We start from the raw sequence: 19134 nt of genomic DNA on the forward strand, positions 1-19134 counted from the left end.
GGAATATGACCCAAATAAGAATTTTCACCGTATATTGCCATCTGAACAAGTAACAAGTCTGCCACGTTTGTTCTGACCAACTGAGGAAAAAAGCATTACCATAAATCTCGCTACCAATGGTGATTAAATCTAAAGATCGGTTAGCTCATATCACATCAAACCGTTCAAATTATTATTATTGTACTTTATTCTCAAATGATTAATGTAAACAACATCAGCATTGGTGACTATGAGTATAGTGTGTATTAGCGTGTAGATTTCAATTTCTGCACATTCTAATCTATTTGTCAGACTCTTCGAATTTCATATTAAGAAATTCTTTTAACCCAAAAAGCTAATTATGCTCCCTTCGAACTGGTTTTCTTTCAAATACAAATCTTTGTAATCCCAGGCTATCTGTAATCAGAAGCACATTTATAACTGGAATATAATTTAATTTAATTCACATGTGTTTCATAAACACAATCCTTTATGGATTACAATCCGCCATCAAAATGATACATTTAATTATTCTGGCTGCTGTGAGAAAAGGCTATAAACGATCCACCACCTGCAGGATCCTCACATGCGATAGCCTAGTAGCCGGGACAACTTCTTTATGTTTATAGACGTGACGTAATGACACAGTGCCATGCTCGAATTTCCCGCGAAAACCTACCCGTACCACTCAAATGAGAAAATATTATTCTAAGCTAACCGTTGTGAATCGAGCTAAAGTAAGGCGATAGTTTTGAACACTGGCTGGTTATGTACTTGCTCAAATATTGATTTTGGATCATTTTTAACAAAAAAAAGTTACGGACTGCAGCTTTAAAGAATTAAATTATTTAGTTAAATTCTAAGGTGATCTGTGGTTGAGATATCAGTTAGGCTATTCATTTCTGACTAGTATGTATTCCAGATGTTGCTGGTACCTGTTTCGGCCATTAGTACTTATTCTTTAATCACTAGTAACCATTCAGATATTTACCAGTATCTATTCCAGTGTCCATACTACAAAATGAATGAATGAATTTTCAGACACTGTATGTATTCCAGTATTCTCATTAAGCCGTACAATAATAAAATGAACAGTTTGTAAATAGTATGTCAATTAAAAATGCGAGTAAAATATAAACAGATGCGAGTTAAAGACATAAGTGTGAAAACGGCTTGCCATAAAAACCTGCACAAAACACCGAAGCCACTGGATTGGGACGCCGCTGTGACGTAAATGACCCAGTTCAGATGGCGCATCCTTTCACCACATTCACAGGACCAAACTCATAACGGGCAAAGGGCTTGAATAACATAATTATTCATTTAACTTTTTGTTCACTCTTCTTGGGAAGTTAAAGACTTATTTTTTTAATTCAGGTCTTCCTGTTTGATTTCGCCATTCTGCAATCATGATGCCGGTAAGTTTGTAACAGCTGATGATACTTTACTGCCGCTGAGACTCAGAGCTGTCGATCAGGAGCATGATTGACAGCTCTCACTCAAAATTCATTCATAACTTGTGTATGCATTACGTTGAACTGCGGGATTCAGTTAGACTATCATGAAGGAATGCGGCTCTTATGGCTTGTCAGTCACAGTAAGGATCGAGTTAGAGAAGCAAGCATGCTGAAGAAATCACTGCATGCGCCAGAGATATAATAATCAAATGGGTGTAGTATGGATTTTAATATTAAATTGGGTTGCCTATTATGAGGGGTAAGTGACTGGTCACACAGCCTACTGTATGTAATTTTAAGTCAAAACAACAGCAGCCTACAGTATGTGGCTTCAAAGATTTTGGTTGAATGGAGGTGGCTTAAGAGTGAATTACATGCACAATATGTATGATTTCTTTATATTTACATACATTATATAAATTATTATTTTTTAAGGAAGATTGTTGGAGTATGTTTTATTTCAGTTTTTCTACTAAAGGTTTGTTACTTGCCGTTTCTTTTGTTTGTGAAATTTACTGGCAATTTCTCAGTGAAAATGATTTCTACACTTTTTTTTTCACTAAACAGGCCCCCCCAAAATTTTGACACTTTATCCACTCTTAAAATGTATGAACGTACATTTTTCATTTAATATGAAGCACAACACAAGTGGATCAGTTGCTTATTACTAACAGTGATTTTTAAACTGGCTTAGAAAAGTTCTGCACTTAGATTCTATCATCACCTTGCTTTATTTGATACTTTGCATCAAATTATTTATATGTATACACACACTTTGTCAATATTGGTTTATTTTCCTTGTAGCTATAAGGTTTGTCAGTAGCACATTGCAATTACAATAAGATTTCATTTCGTTAACGTTAAAGGGTTAGTTCACCCAAAAATGAAAATTAGCCTGTTATTGACTCACCCTCAAGCCATCCTAGGTGTATATGACTTTCTTCTTTCAGACGAATCCAATCGTTATATTAAAAAGATTTATATAAAAAATTGTCCTGGCACTTCTAAGCTCTAGTGGGCAGGTGTTTCTGTTCAACGGTCCAAAACACGTTAAATAAAGTGCGCGCATCCGTAATAAAACGTGCTTCACACAGCTCCGGGGTGTGAATAAAGGCCTCCTGAAGCGAATCCATACATTTTTGTAAGAAAAATATCCATATTTCAAACGTAATAAACACTTTTCTATCACTTCCGCCATCTGTCATACGCGAAAGCCTTTCCGGCGGGTGACATAGGACGTTGGCGTTGCGTGATTAGAGACGAACGCAGAGAGAGAGAACAAAACAAAACGCCAGTCATGAATTAGTACAAACTGAGGATTTGTAAAGAAAAATGTCGGAGGATTTCAATATAAGCCAAGAGGAGACTGGTTTTCCTTTGCTAAAGTAAGGAAACTTTGCTTCCTTAAACAAACTCGCGGGACTAGCATATCTCAGAGGCGCGTGCGCGACGCATACGTCCTACGTCATCCGCCGGAAGAGCAGAAGTGAGCGACAAGTGAGGGTTAGGTGGACAAGTGAGTACAACAGTCAGCAGAAGTGAGAGAAAAGTGAAAAGTGTTTATTACGTTTGAAATATGGATATATTTCTTACAAAAACGTATGGAATCGCTACAGAAGGCCTTTATTCATGCCCTGGAGCTGTGTGAGGCATGTTTTATTATGGATGCGCACGCTTTATTTAACGTGTTTTGGACTGTTAAAGAGAAACACCCGCCCACTAGTGCCAGGACAATTTTTAATACAACTCTGATTGGATTCGACCTAGGATGGCTCGAGGGTGAGTAAAACACAGGCTAATTTTATTTTTAGGTGAACTAACCCTTTAACCACATTATTTAACATGAACTAATAATTCATTTATTAATAGTTTATTAACATTAGTCAATGAAATTAGTAAATTTCAACATGTTCAATACATTTTTTTAAATCAAACTATTATTAAAGTAATAGTTCTTCCAAAAAAGAAGATTCTGTTGTCATTTACTAATCCTCAAGTTGATCAAAACCTTTCTTCTGTTGAAGATAAAAGAAGATATTTTGAACAATGTTGGTAATTAGCTGCCAGCCATTGACTTACACAGTGTGGAGAAAATTTTGGTTACCAACATTCTTCAAAATATCTTCTTTTGTGTTTAGCAGAAGAAAGAAATTCATACAGGTTTGGAACAACTTTAGGTTCAAGTTAGTACAGAATACTACAGAATTTTCATGTTTTTGGTGAACTATACCTTTAACTTTAATTAATGAACAGTGAACTGCCATGAACAAACAATGAACAATTATATTTGTACTAACTAATATTAACAAATATTAATAAATCTTTTTTTTTTTATAAATCTGCTTAAAAATATATTGTTCATTGTTAGTTCATGTTTGCTAATACATTTACTAATGTTAACCAATGAAACTTTATTGTAAAGTGTTACCAGATTGTCTTGTTCACCCAATTATTACTATAAAATACTATGTATTTTTCATTCATTCCACATTTACTGATATTTATTCTACATTCTGGTTGTGTTTGTGTTCCTCATCCTGTAAGCTTTCTTGTACTGTCATTGTTTCTGTGTGAGACTGATGCAGTTTGTGGCTGTGTTGAATGAAACATTAGACTGCGGGGAGTATTTTAAGGCGCTGTGGAAAGGTTGGGTCAGTTGTCAGAATTCCTGAATTGTGACACACTCAGGGTTGTGTGCTTTTAAATCCCTCACACCCCAAATCCTGGAGCACTTTTTCCAGCAGCTCCAACAGCATACTGTTAGAGTAGAAACTGCCATCTTATTTTCCATCTCCATGAGGCAGAAGTGTCCCTCAATAGGACGTATCAGAGCACAGATTACAGGGAGAGCCAGATGGGGTCAAAGATCAAAGGTGAATGAAAGGAGCATCCTCTGTACTGAAGTTAACCTTTCACCTTTGCACAGGCAGTCACCTTTGGAGTTCAGACAGATTGGACTGAGAGTGGATTTAGAGTTAACTAACAGAGCTAATGGACTGCACACTTCCCCTGTGGAGAATTAGACAGAGATTCCCTCACTTTTGGCTGCATGTTTCACCCTTTTGCCTTTAGTATACCGCAGGAATGATTCCATGACATGTCAAACTCCAACGCAGACATGTGCGATTAACCTCAGGACTTCAGATTAACATGTAATTATAAAAGTACTACAGCTTAGATGTCTTTAAATCCTGCTAGAGCTTGAGAATTGATCTGACAAACAACCAACACGCACAGATTAGTAATGAGAAGTCCGATACTTTTCCGCGAACTGGTTGTTTCGTACAGTTTGTTTCAGTGAATTGGTTTAAATAACCGATTGACCAGTTTGTTTATGTCACGTATACACAATTCAATTAAAGGGGTCATGAACTGCCTTTGTTTTTTTATTTTGTACTGTTCTCTGAAGTCCACTTATAATGTTATCAAGATTTTTACCTCAAAAAAACATCATAATTTAGAAGTAATAGGCTATTTTCTGCCGTTTTGACGCCCCTCATCTTAACGCTCTGTTTGAATAGGCATGGCAGATTGTAGACTCTGAAGTAAACACCCACTGCTGTGATTGGCTAACAGTGTATGTTTGACAGCCTACATTCCTCATAGATGGACGCTGCTGTGATTTAGGTTAAAAACGCATAAATACTGAGCACATATCAAACGATCTGTAATAACAGACAAAGCAATAGTGACCACGTAATGAAAACAGTTACTCACACTTGTGTTGCGACATCGGATCCAATATAGTCAGCACAACATCGTCTTTTAGTTTCAATCTTTCTGAAAAACCTGTGTCGAATTGTGCCTTGTTTGAAAACAACTCTGCAGTAAAATTAAGTGACCAAAGGACCAAGTTCTTACTGATGCGGTCTGGCACTTTATTAAAAATAAAGTTCATCATATAAAGTTTTGGTTTTTGCGTAGACCAGCGTTTGCCCATCTCTTTATTTACACTGCATGCATGATTCGGTGGGCGGGGCTAAACAGGCAGCGATGTAGAAGCAGGTGTTTATCTTCTTCTGTGGAGGTGTTTATCCACACAATTACATCATAATGTGGCATATTCCACAAGCTGTGGTTTTGGCACACTGACTTCAGTATTAGCTGTTTTTAGACTATCGAGAAAGTTTTGAGTTCTGAAACTTACAGAATGTTTTTATAGCACAATGACCTCTTATATATTAAAAGATCAAGGAAATTTTGATTTCTCAGTTCATGACCCCTTTAATAAAGCACCCAATAATAATGAAATATGAGGATGTTTTATGTGCATGTTCCTTTGTATCTCGAAAACTGCTGTTATTAACTGACTCTGCCATCCGATCACTGTTGCATGTCCAATAAATTGTATTTGTTATACTTGATCCTTTTCAGTAAAAGACATCAGAAACATACTTTTTTAAACCCTCGGCAGAAAGTTTGTAAGTTGGACTTGACCGCATACCTTCATAGGAGCACCGAATGAGTTGGGAAAAGCCGGCATAATAGGATCATATACTCTTGGATATTGGCTCATTTTGAGTCGGAGTGACTGTCGGGCACATCTGAGAGAGATTTTTGATTGAGTAACTTATAGAGCCATGCTGACTCGAGCTGCAAACTGTTTTAGATGATTCAGTCCAATTTGGTGAACTGATTTATCCAGTTTACTAAAAAGAATGGGTTCAAAAAACGTTATGTTTGCGATCCTTACGTCACTAACCCAGATCAGTCTTTTATTTTCAGAGCTGGGGTTTATGTTGACTTACTGTGCATATGAATATTTATAACTCTAGAAGTGCCGGATGGGAAATGCAGAAGTATTTTCTTCCTTTGGGACAAGATAAATAAAATATCAAATATGATAAGCAAGCAGAAATATCTGTCTTTATGTTAAGTTAATTAAAGTCTGGAGAATTTTCAGAAGCTTGCCGCTTGCAATAAGCAAGAGTTATTCTGTTTTGCTATGTAAAATCGCTCACAGCATTTTGAATATTCATAAACATCCATGCCGTACATAGTGCAAAGTCTATGACAGCTATAAGCTATGACAAGTGAGTTTACGTTTGCATATTGAGGCAGTAAATAGGAAGATGTGCTCTGTTTACCTCACAGCTTGTTCATTTTCTGTAGAACCGAGTATTAAAGCTTCTAGATGAACCATGACGGATTTTCATTTGCTGTGAGAACATGAATCTGTCTCTTCTTGTCAATTTCCAGTTATAGATTGAACAAATTGTGCCCTAGGTGAACGCATACATATTTCGACTGTCTCATCGTGTGTTTTTGCCTGTCCTTTACACTCTGGCAGGCAGTTTTCTGGCTGTGACATTACAACTTCATCTGCACTCAGAACAGAGAGTGTTGGCAGCTCAAGATCTTTAATACGTCCCACATTGCTGTAGTAGGAAGCTGAGCCAGTGTGTGCTTTAGTTATTAGTCCTCACTAGTGTCGCTCACATCTCCCCAGAGACTCATTATTGAAATTGCGACCTCACAGTATTGCTGAATCTCTACATCTCTTGAGGGAATCGACTCCTGTGCTTCACCTTTGCAATAATGGTTACTTCGATTATTTTGTGACTAGGTCAGTTTATATATCAATACGAGAGGGCAGTAAACTTATGAAGTTATGATATGATGTCAGTGTCCTCAATGGGTGCAACATAATAAGGTAAACATATGTCATAGATGTTACTATGTTGTGGATTTCAGCTCTGCTGAAATTGACGAATCTGAAGCTAGGACTGAAACTATACATTTTATAATTAATATCATTAGCACAAATTATTACATGATATAGTGCTTGGCAGAACATTTGTATAAATATATAAATATCTGTATAATTGTTGTTATTATTGTTGTTGAATAATTGTTGAAAAGTATGTTGAAAACAATTGTGCTGCTTAATATTTTGTGGAAACCATACATTTTTTCAGGGTTCTTTAAAATAGAAAACCTTTGTAACATTAGAAATGTCTTTTGTGTCACTTTTAATCAATTTAATGTGTCCTTGCTGAATAAAAATATTAATTTATTTAAAAAGTACATCATACTGAGCTCAGACTTTTGATGGGTAGTGTACATTAACCAACGTGCTCTCTGGATATTGTATATCGGCCATTAAAAAATGTATTAATTTCTTTCAGTTAACTTTTAAAGGGTAGTGCAAATATATAATGTAGCTCTATATATAGCTGTAGATTTTTTTGTGTGTAGTTGTAAATATTGTAACTATATCTATAACTATATCTATATATACTTCTCTATATATAGTTACACTTTTTCTGTCTGCCTACATGGAAAAAAATAAAACTGTGACTAATTATTATATACTGTGAACAATTATTGATTATGAGTAAGAGGCTGGAGAGTTATTTATGAATTATTTCTTGGAATTCAAGATGATTTATTATCATTTTCCCTCATTTTTCATTTCAGTTTCCTTTTAGTCCTTTTTCCATGCCATCAAACCCAAAACTTCCATTAAATGTGAAATCCAAACATACTCTGGTCTGTTTTCGAGCTCACTGGGTCCAGGTGTCAGACTCAGCCATAAGAACGAGGAGCTGTCAGGGCCGTTAAATGCTCTGAGATTGAGTGTGCTGTTTACTGCTGTTAACTGCACTTAACTATGCAAGTCTTTGACCGGCAGTCAAGTGAAGGTAACTGGCATGTTTCCATGGATGCAGTCGTTGCTATGGACACCCTATTGACGGCTCAGTACAGTGAATCAGGTGAGCATTCACTGTGTCAACAATCCCACAATGCTTAAGCAGGGGCACATATCCCATCTGTATCAAATGAATTAAAAATGCTTCGAGTTATATGTTGAGACATTTGGGTGTTAAGCAGTTTGATAGTATTATATAATGTTCACAGGAGTGTTTTGATGTCTTTTTTAGGATTTTTCATACAGAAACTTGTTACAAACATGTTACAAACTAAAGGAAGCAATAACAGTTTTTACAGTGAAAACTGGGCAGCTTTACCCGGTCAGACGTGTCCCAGCCAGAGCTCTATTTGTCAGATCCGTATTATTGTATGGACCCACAGTGACAAGGCCTGCCTGTGTCCTGAGATTTATTATTGACAAAGCATTGAGTGCTGCGACTTCAGCTCCTTCTTTGGAATCAGAAAACTTTCTGTAGATACTGCGCAATCGTTGTGGGCAGAGATGAACGAGATGCTCAGCGCTTCAGAACAAGTCCATATTGATTATTAGTGGTGCTAATGCTAAAGCATGCATCACTATTATTATTATCATACTTATAAACGTTAGGGTTATTTTTCCCAGAGCTTAGTTTTCAAAGCAATCAGATATTCAACTTTTTGACAATATTCATCTGGCAGACAAAACAACAAAAATCCAATAGACATAAAAAGAAAAAAATGAACTGAAAAAAAGTCTGTCATTATTTACTCATCCTCATGTCGTTCCAAATCCGTAAGACCTTCGTTCATCTTCGGAACACAAATTAAGATTTTTTTGATGAAATCCGAGAGCTCTCTGACCCTTTCATAGACAGCAATGCAACTGACAGGTTTTATGGCCCAGAAACGAAGTAAGAATATCGTTTAAACAGTTCATGTGACATCAGTGGTTCAACCATAATTTTATGACGCTACGAGAATGCTTTTTGTGCGCAAAGAAAACAACAACGACTCAACAATTATTCTCTTCCCTATCAGTCAGCTCGCACATTCACGACAGTACCACGATGCATGCGTGTTTATTCCTCTGCTTGTAAAAAAGGCGCAATGTGTCTGGGGTCTATCTACATCAGAACGCCGGCACATGGACTGTTTTAAGAATGTCCTTTTCTGGGCCTTGAATGTAGTAGTTGCATTGCTGTCTATGGAGGATCAGAAAGCTCTCGGATTTCATCAAAAATATCTTAATTTGTGTTTGAAGATGAAACGAAGGTCTTACGGGTTTGGAACTATAAGAGGGTGAGTAATTAATGACAGAATTTTCATTTTTGGGTGAACTATCCCTTTAAGGAGGGATTCAAGTCATATCTAGAGACCAGGATATCTTGGTGGTAGGGGCACTTTTGACATGAGCAAGTAAGCATCCACCCAGAACATCCTAGCAACTGCTTAGCAGTGTTTTTGTAATCACCTACAACACCCTAGCAACCACCACCAATTCCTTTTCAACCATCCAGAACATGCTAGAAACGGCCTAGAACATACTAGCAACTGCTGCCCACTATACAGAATACCTTCGCAACCGTTTAGCAATGCTCTGTAAACATCTACAGTAGATTACACTAGCAATTGCATAGCAATTTCCTTGGCAACCACCTAGAACACCCTAGCAACTGCTTGGCAACCATTCAGAACACTTTATCAACCACTTAGCAATGCCTTGGCAACCACCCAGAACACCTTTGCAACCATTTAGCAAGATTCTGTAAACATCTACAGTAGAATACCCTACCAACTGCTTAGCAAAGCTTTGGCAACCATTCAGAACATGCTAGAAACTGCCTAGAAAATGCTCTGGCAACAACCCTAGCAACCATTTTGCAATGCCTTGGTAAAATGTGGTTTGTATATTTAAGTCCACGTGAACCGGAAGTTGCTCCCAACTTCAGTATTGTGACGTATTTCCAACAGAAACGGAATATGTAATAGAGTGCAGGGTTTTATTTTTCCAGTTAAGGGTTTTATGGCCAAGCCGTCAAACAATGTGTGCTAACAAAGTAAATTTTGATTTCATGAGGACTTTAATCTGAATGGATGATCGGCAAGTTTTAAAGCCCTTGCATACATTAAGTGCACACTGTCTATCTGTTCTTCTTAATTCGATAACGTAAATGGCATGAGTGTGACTTCCTATGCCGAAGTGTGTGTTTTAGTCTGAGTGAGCGTGACGTGGAGTTCGGTCCGCTCTATCAGTGACATGTCACAGGACGGTCTGTGTATTGTCATCAGATACTTCTTATCTTCCCCTGGCACCTCTGCTTGTCCCTGAGGGAATGCAGTTTGGGAAAGAGAGCTCGCCCACCCTCACTGGCCCCCCTCCCCTTCCCAAAATTCCCCCAAACCCCCTCCCCTTCCTTGACCACTCTATAGTATCTCCACTCACACACTCTCAGTCAGACAGACAGCCAGGCACCCAGAGAGAGAGAGAGACAGACACACTCCAGTGGCAGCAGGCAGCTCCCCAGCGCCTGGACTGCCCGGCTCCTCCAATCCATCAACCCCAGCCTCAGAGCTCCATGAGGAGGTTCATCAGTATGGTGCTACGCAGCCTGGTCAGTGCGTCCAAGGCCAGGCCCTGGCTGCAAAAGAGAGCGCGGGCGCAGGATAAGGAAGACCGAATGCTCAAGGTGCCACACGAGGTGACTAAGGTGAAAGTCCGGAGGGCTTAAGACAAGCGAGATAGGGGCAGACGAGGGGACGCTGAGGATAGAAGTTTAGGCACTTGTGTATGGCTTAAAATAGCGGGACATGTCTGGGGCATGGCGGACTTCAGAAGATTGACATTTGTTTTTAAGTGCATGTGTAAGTGAGGAGTGTTAAATGGAGTCTTGCTATAGTTGGAACGGATCACGGATATGTTAAATCAAAGGGTGCTATTTCACGTACATGTTTGTGGCATGCTGGGATAGGTTTGTTGTTTATTTCTTGCATGCAAGCTTTTGTAGTTTGGAAAAGTTGTGGTATGCTGTTGATTAGGAGAAAATTCTCTCAATTTGAATGAACAAACAAAAAATATGTTGACAGAAATCCACTTAAAATGGAAGTCTAAGATGAGTATGGGGTGTATTTCCAATTTCCATTATAAGTACATAATTTCTATGTTTTTGTTTGTTTGTTTATGCAAATTGAGGGACGAGTTTAAATTAGTTTCTGTGTGTGTTTTTAAATAGAATCTGGAACTTTCATTCAGTAAAAGATGATGTTACATTTCAGTGTTTCCCAGGATTCACAGACTGTCATTCAGTAACACTTTACATGAGGTTTCATTTGTGAACATTAGTTAATATACAGTACAAGACAACATGAACTAACAACGAACATTATGCTTTTTACAGCATGTATTCATCTTTGTTAATATTAGTTAACAGATACAACTTTTGATTTTAGAAATTGATTGGTTAATGTTGAAATTAACTTAAACTTAGATTAATAAAGGCTGTAGAAGTATTGTTCATTATTAGCTGCATTAATGTTTTTAATTAATCAACCCTTAATGTAAAGTGTTACCTGTCGATCTGCTTTTTTCATTATTTAAAGGGATAGTTCACCAAGAAATTAAAAATTCTGTCTTCATTAAATCAACCCTCGTGTCATTCCCATTTCCACTGTTTTTTTCTGTGGAACACAGAAGATATTTTGAGAAATGTCTGTTTTTTTGTTTGTTTTGTCTATACAATTAAAGTTGTCCAGTGTAGTTTTAGACCCCTTTGACTTTCATTGTATGGACTAAAACAGTTCTTCAGAATGTCTCCTTTTGTGTTCTTAAGAAAGAAAGGTTCACAGGTTTTGAACGTCATGAGGGTGAGTAAATGATGGCAGAATTTTTATTTTTGGATGAACTATTCCTTTAATTCTAATTGATTTACAATGTTTGTCTTTGGTCAAGTAATTGAATTGTTCAGATGGAGTGTAAGCATGATTTGACTTTTTTTTTTTGGCCCTGTGCTATTTTAATATGAAACCTTGTGACAATAAAATTCCAGGCAGCTGTCAAAGGTCGGGATTATCCACTGTTTTCACAGATCACAGCAGCATTTCTGGATTTGTTTGGCTTCAGCCAGCGAAACAGTTCCCTTAGCTCTCTGTAGCCACACGCTTGCATGTTTGCTCCCCCATCTAATCAGATTATTATAGCTCTGCCCTGTAATCCAACCCTCACAGAATTTCTCTTTCAATCTGCTGCTTGCTTGTTTGGAGGGATTGTGTTACACTTTAGGAGTAAAGCCTGCCCCGGGTGGGAATTGAATTCAGATGGATTTATAAGATATACAATATTTAAATTTGTAAGTGAAGTGAAGCGGGATGAAGGATACATCAATGTGTTTACATTTTATTGGAGATTGCTGTAAAAAAATACATGCATTTCCCAAATGCCTGGTAAAGATGCCTAAAGAGATTTATTTTTTACAATCATTCAAATATTTTTTTAAAATACTATTTTATTTAAAAGGGTTTAAAGGCATTTATTTAATTTAAAGTGGTGCTTAATAAAGCCTTTTTGTTTATTTAATTTTATTTAATTTTATTTAATTTTATTTTTTGTTTTGTTTCGCCACTTGACATCTCACTGCAGTGACTTTTGTACAGGTGAGCACCACCCAAAATCTGACAAATGCCATTTGACCAAAACTTTTTTTTGTCTTGTTCTTCATCAATGTTTCTTATAAGTTTTTGGGCAATTCTTAATCCAATTTTCCTGACCATTAGTTTAATCCTCTTTGATAGAAACCCCACTGAATGATGGAGTATCATCTAATGACTAGATAAAATAACTTGTAGATTGACGTCTGAGTACAACACAGACTTTGCTGTCCTTAAGGTTTCTTTCCTAAATCTCCTAGAAACCTTAGATATTTTCCATTTTGTGTGTGGTTAAAGTCCTTGCCAATATGTTTTGGTACGTGGGAGATAATAGATCAGGCATAATGATTACTTTTTCTTGGCAGTGTGTAGAATAAACATGCAATTCCCTTGATTTCAGCTCAACTTTTAATGTCTTTTATTTAGCTCTCATCTGTCTTTGCAAATGGCACTCATCTGATGAGACGGCTGTGGTGCAGACCACTGGGAAAATTAACGTAAACAGTTCGAGAATTATGACAAGGCAAGAGAGATTAAGGAGAAGCCCACACAGTCAAAATGAGAGGCTGGAAGTTCACTCGAAGAAAGATGTTATTCTTTCCTCTTTACAGATGATTCTGACTGTATTCCTGAGTGATAATCAACAGTTGCTGACTGAGGTGCCCATTACCCCAGAGACGCTCTGCAAGGATGTGGTGGAATTCTGCAAGGAGGCTGGGGAGAGTGGCTGCCACCTCACTGAGGTCTGGAGAGGAAAAGGTTTGAGTCTGTTGGCACATACTGTACACTAACGTTAAAAAGTTTGGGGTCATTAAGAGGTTTTTTAACCCTCTGGTGCTTTGGAAGTCACACTTGTGATCTTCACGGTCAAAAGTGACCGGACATCTGAAATGTAACTTTTTTTTCGTCCCAGTAAAATCAATGTAATATATTTTTGTTCAATAATATTTGTTCTTTTTTCTTTTGTATTTTGAGATAATTTCATGGCACTAATTAATATTTATGCAATAACTATGATGAATTTCTGCCCATTGAAAATAATACAAATAAAAAAAAAAAAATATATATATTTATATTACTTTTCAATGAATGCAGTATTTCATGTTAAAATAGAGCCAATGCCTTTAAAATCCCATTTTTGAAGCCAGATTAGTGCCATCTGGTGGGAGTAAAATAAGAAAAACATATGCAATTCCATGGTTTAGCCCATAGATTCCTATATAGCTCTATATAAAAGGCCTATACATTCTCTAATTGTTTTTAGACATAAAAACTCATTTTTATTAAGTTGTGGGTTTGGATATATATTTAGACATTCTCAAAGACAACTTTTTGTAAAGGTTTAGATTTTTTAGTTTGAAATGTTGATTTGAAGCGTCAGTTTTTTTTTAATTATTATTACTACAGTCAAACCTGAACACAGAGAAAGCATTTTGTTACAAAACATTAAAATTCTATATAAATGTAACATAAGTGAACAGAAATGTTTTATCAGAGCTTAATCCTTCTGGGTTTGATCTGATTTTAAGTGTGTGTGTACGTATGTGTGTGTGAGTGGATGTGTTGGTTTTGCACTCTCGATGTTTTAGAGTTTCACCCTGTCATTGCTGTGTACTTTTTTCTGCATTGTGTCAGATTTGTAGATTGTACACACAAAAATTCTCAGAATTTGTGTTTTTGTCGATTTCCCATTCGTTTCCTAAGGTCGGTAATTTTTGACCGAAGACCACAAGTGTGACTATTTTTTTTACGACCACTTAGTCTGCTCGAATCATGCCCTCAATTTTTTTATATATTTAGACATTCTCAAAGACAACTTTTTGTAAAGGTTTAGTTTTTGTTTTTAAATGTTGATATGAAGCGTCAGTTTTTGAATTATTATTACTACAGTCAAATCTGAACACAGAGAAAGCATTTTGTTACAAAACATTAAAATTCTATATAAATGTAACATAAGTGAACAGAAATGTTTTATCAGAGCTTAATCCTTCTGGGTTTGATCTGATTTCAACCTCTTATTTCAGTTTTATGACTCGTTTTGGCTATATGGTTATAGCCATACCAATTCATTTGAGTGTGTATAATTGTGTATGTTTGTGTGTGTGTCTGTGAGTGTGTGTAAGTGAGTGTGTTTGAGTGAGCGTGTCTGTTTTGCACTCTTGATGTTTTAGAGTGTAACCCCTTCCTTGCTGTCCACATTTTTACTGCATTGTAGTTGAATTATTGCTTTTATTTTACATATTTGCAGTGTTACAGTCACACCAGTTCATAGGTGTGTGTGTGTGTGTGTATAAGTGTGTGTGTACGTATGTGTGTGTGAGTGGATGTGTTGGTTTTGCACTCTCGATGTTTTAGAGTTTCACCCTGTCATTGCTGTGTACTTTTTTCTGCATTGTGTCAGATTTGTAGATTGTACACACAAAAATTCTCAGAAGTTTTGTGTTTTTGTCGATTTCCCATTCATTTCCTATGGTTGGTCATTTTGACCGAAGACCACAAGTGTGACTATTTTTTTACGTCCACTTAGTCTGCTCGAATCATGCCCTCAATTTTTTTGTGTGTTCACATTCCAAATGCCATAAAAGTCACCAAGTTTCGTACCATTCCGATGAAGCTGTGATTTCTAAAAGTTCAAAACAGAAAATTTGTCGGTCAAAAGTGACCGAAGAGCACCAGAGGGTTTTAAACTAAAAAAAGTGTTTTATTCAGCAAGGATGCACTACATTGATCAAAAATTACAGTAAAGACGTTTATAATATTACAAAAGATTTATATTTAAAATAAATGCATTTCTTTTGAACCTTCTATTGATCAAAGAATTTTGAAATAAAAAATGTTTTACAGTTTCCACAAAAATATTAAGCATTGATACTGATAATAATAAATGTTTCTTGGGCAGCATATTAGAATGATTTCTGAAGGATCATATGACACTGAAGACTGGAGTAATGATGCTGAAAATTCAGCTTTACCATCACAGGAATAAATAATATTTAAAAATGTATTCAAATATAAAAAGTTATTTAAAATGTAATAATATTTTACAATATTATTGTTTTACTGTATTTTTAAACAAATAAATGCAGACTTGGGGAGCATGAAAGATGTCTTTAAAAACATAAAAAAATCTTACCAACCCCAAGCATTTGAATGGTAGTTTAAATATAAATAGTCTATGTTTTCTTTGGTTGAATTTAGACAATATAAACGTCATGGTTATATATAAACAGAATATAAACAGTTTTAGCTAGTATGATTGACTTATTCTTGCAAAGCCAGACTTTTGATAATTGGCATAAAGTCTGGTCCACTTTCCAAGAACCACTTTACTAATGTGGAAAAGAGTCATCTGAACAAGTCTTTTGTCATTTACTGTTTGTGTTAGTTTGTAAGTGTTAGCATCTGGCTAAATGAAGTACATTAAAGTGCATTTATTCATTTACCAAAAAAGTTGAGAGAACCGTTGCATTGTGGGCCATGTTAGGTAAAAGAGTATGCATGAATCTTTTGGCTATGTCTTAACTTTATTTAATCTTCCATAAAATTTAGGATGGATAGTATGCAAATTTAGATGTAGAGTCTGAACATTTGTCAGCAATTTGATGTAATATTAACTATCCAGTGACTAGTTCTGTATATTAATTGCTTAATTTTAGCAACATGGTTTTGTTTCCCTGATTTAAAAAGAAAGAGAGAAAAAAGAAATCGATGCACCCTGAATGCCAGAATTTGCAGAAAACCAGCAAATCGGATTTGGGACAGCTTGACATTTTGGACAACTATTTTTGTGTTAACTGTACTGTTCTTTCGTGAACCAAGGTTATTTTACTTATTTATTTATTTATAATTTTTATACTTATTTTTATTTCAGCTTTCTTTCAATAAATCAGCACAACATTGCCTTAAATGGTTCATGGGGGCCCGTAGGCGAGCCATCTGAGTCTGAGACTAATGTTGATTCAACATATTACACAGTATTGTAAAATTATGTAGTACTTTCTAGCCTAGTCTCATGAATCACCTGTACTTTAGTCAGTTAATACAGACACATGCCATATGTACAGTGCAGTCGGATTTCTTCATGCTCTGCTCAATATGGCTGACAGATACAGATGTATTGCTTAGCTCTGTTACATCACTAAATAGCACTGAATGGAAACGTTCATGGACCATATCCCACAGAGGAAGCAACACTGTCCATCACATAACAATTACGTCCTTGTCAGAGTCTGTCTCAGACAGTGGGTGGTAGTATGTGGGTCAGAACGTCTCAGGGCCTGGGCCGCAGCCTCTAGGTTTGTTTACATGGCTCCTGCAGGCCTGTTATTCTAGTGTCCCACACATGGCACGCGGCCCGCACTGTCAGAGACAGTAAAGCTAGCCTTTAGCAAGGATAGCCAGACCTTTTTCATCTGGACGTGCCACTGTGTTTTGCTACAGGGCTATTGTGTAATAGAAAGGACATTTTCCCATTGAAGTTTTCATACCATGTGGATTTGTTTAAAATAGAGGAGTATTATAACAGTTTTGACATTCACATTTTCTGTGCTAAGGATAGAGTGCAGGGTTTTGTAGCCTGACTGTAACAAAGAGTGTCTGTGTTCTTATTCACAGAGAGAGCGATCCCTTTTGATCAGCTGATGTTCGAGCACCTACAGAAATGGGGTCAGAGGAGACAGGAAGTGAAGTTCTACTTGCGGCACGAGGAGTCTCCCATCGCAAACATTTCTCAAGGTCGGCAAAAGTGATGAAAGATTGGCCATGACCACAACAAGGCATTTTTTCGGTTGCTTGGTTCATTTTTTTGGGCTGTTTTGTTTAACTACCGTTCAAAATGATTTTTTTTTTTAATGTTTTTGAATGCTCACCAAGGCTGCATTTAAATGATAAAAAAAATACAGTAATATTGTGAAATATTGTTACAATTCAAAATAAATGTTTTCTGTTTTAATATATTTTAAAATGTAATTTATTCCTGTGATGGCAAAGCTGAATTTTCAGCCGCCAATGCTCCAGTCTTCAGTGTCACATGATCCTTCAGAAATCATTCAGTGTTGAAAACAGTAGCATTTATTTGAAATATAAATCTTTTGTAACATTATAAATGTATTTACTGTCACATTTGATTAATTTAATGCATCTTTGTTGAATAAAAGTACAAATTTCTTTTTAAAAATCTTACTGGCTGGAAATATTGTAAGATATTCAGAACTTCAGAACCACTTGTTAACTCATACTTGCTAATCTGTAGTTGAGGTTTGCGATTAGTAACTTTCTATTAAATCTTTCAGTTCTTTTAAGTGAGAGTCCTGTGAGCGTTGGGCTTTGCAGAGTTTTTCTCTGCAGTTACGTAACTAATCCTCTTTGTGTGTAATTGGTCTCCTGCCTTCTTGCGCTCATATCTGCACCTGAGACAGACCATCAGACTAGAAGAGACGAGGAGCACCGATGCTTGTCTTACCTCCACAGAGAAATACAGACTCGTGAGTTTTAAAATGAGAGAATGCATCACTATTAATATTGCTCATACATAGGATTAGTGATTTGAACTAGGGCTATACAATATTAAAAAACATAGCTTTTCTGCAAAATATATTGTGATATGAAAACTGATTAGGGTGATTTTGTAGGGGAGGGCATTTGAAAAAAAAATATTAGTTTATATAAAAGTATATAAAGTTATATAAAAGAAAGAAAAACTCTTTCCAGTTTTATAGGCTACATTCCCACTATTTTTGACCCATTCAATATGACTTTACAATGATAATTATGCTTTTATTGTTATCAAATAAAAATATTAAACTACATTAATATTTTGTACTAGTGCTATTATAATAGATTTTTATTAATAAAGATTTTTATTATTTTATAGTACATCTGTAAAATGTTAGTATCACTGAGGTACTATTATAGTTTTTATTAATATTTTGAATCAGGTTTTATTTTATATCTTCTGTTTTCATTTTGCTTGTAGTTAAAGTTTTAGTAATGTTGTTTTTTATTTTTTGTTGTGTTTTTTATTTTATTTGAATATATGTACATATAGTTTCTATGTATACTGTATATAGTTAATAATTTTTCAGTTTTAGTACATCAAGTTAAACTAAATTAAAATGATATGATATTAAAATTATACATTATATATATATAATTATTATATATATTATATTATGTATATATATATCATTTTTAATAGTTTCTATTTTAGTTTTAATTAATTATATTAACAATGAAAATAACAATACTAATATTTATATTCTAATTTATTAATTCTTAAACTATCAAGCTTTAATTTAATTTAATTTAATTTAATTTAAATTTTATTAAATGTTATTTAATTGAATTTTATTGAATTTTATTTTATTTTATAATTTAATTTAATTTAATTTAATTTAATTTAATTTTATTTTATTTTATTTTATTT

At 35.5% G+C, this 19134-nt stretch overlaps 1 protein-coding gene across 3 annotated transcripts in view; it reads left to right on the plus strand.

Annotated features, from left to right (window-relative positions):
• Window positions 1-1195: 1195 nt before the first annotated feature.
• Window positions 1196-19134, plus strand: part of LOC107693143 (apoptosis-stimulating of p53 protein 1-like) — a 43373-nt gene continuing 25434 nt past the window's right edge. The window contains exons 1-3 of one of the 3 annotated variants that reach the window (XM_016492413.1): window positions 1196-1397; window positions 13322-13469; window positions 17325-17444. In XM_016492413.1, the coding sequence (XP_016347899.1) occupies window positions 1389-1397; window positions 13322-13469; window positions 17325-17444 (277 nt within the window). In that variant the 5' untranslated portion in view covers window positions 1196-1388. Of the gene's footprint in view, window positions 1398-10521; window positions 10778-13321; window positions 13470-17324; window positions 17445-19134 lie in introns of those variants that run through there. The other 2 variants (XM_016492411.1, XM_016492412.1) reach the window with 2 other exon arrangements.

The sequence above is a fragment of the Sinocyclocheilus anshuiensis genome, unplaced genomic scaffold, assembly GCF_001515605.1.
Source record: "Sinocyclocheilus anshuiensis isolate Anshui unplaced genomic scaffold, SAMN03320099.WGS_v1.1 scaffold222, whole genome shotgun sequence".
NCBI classification, from domain to species: Eukaryota; Metazoa; Chordata; class Actinopteri; order Cypriniformes; family Cyprinidae; genus Sinocyclocheilus; species Sinocyclocheilus anshuiensis.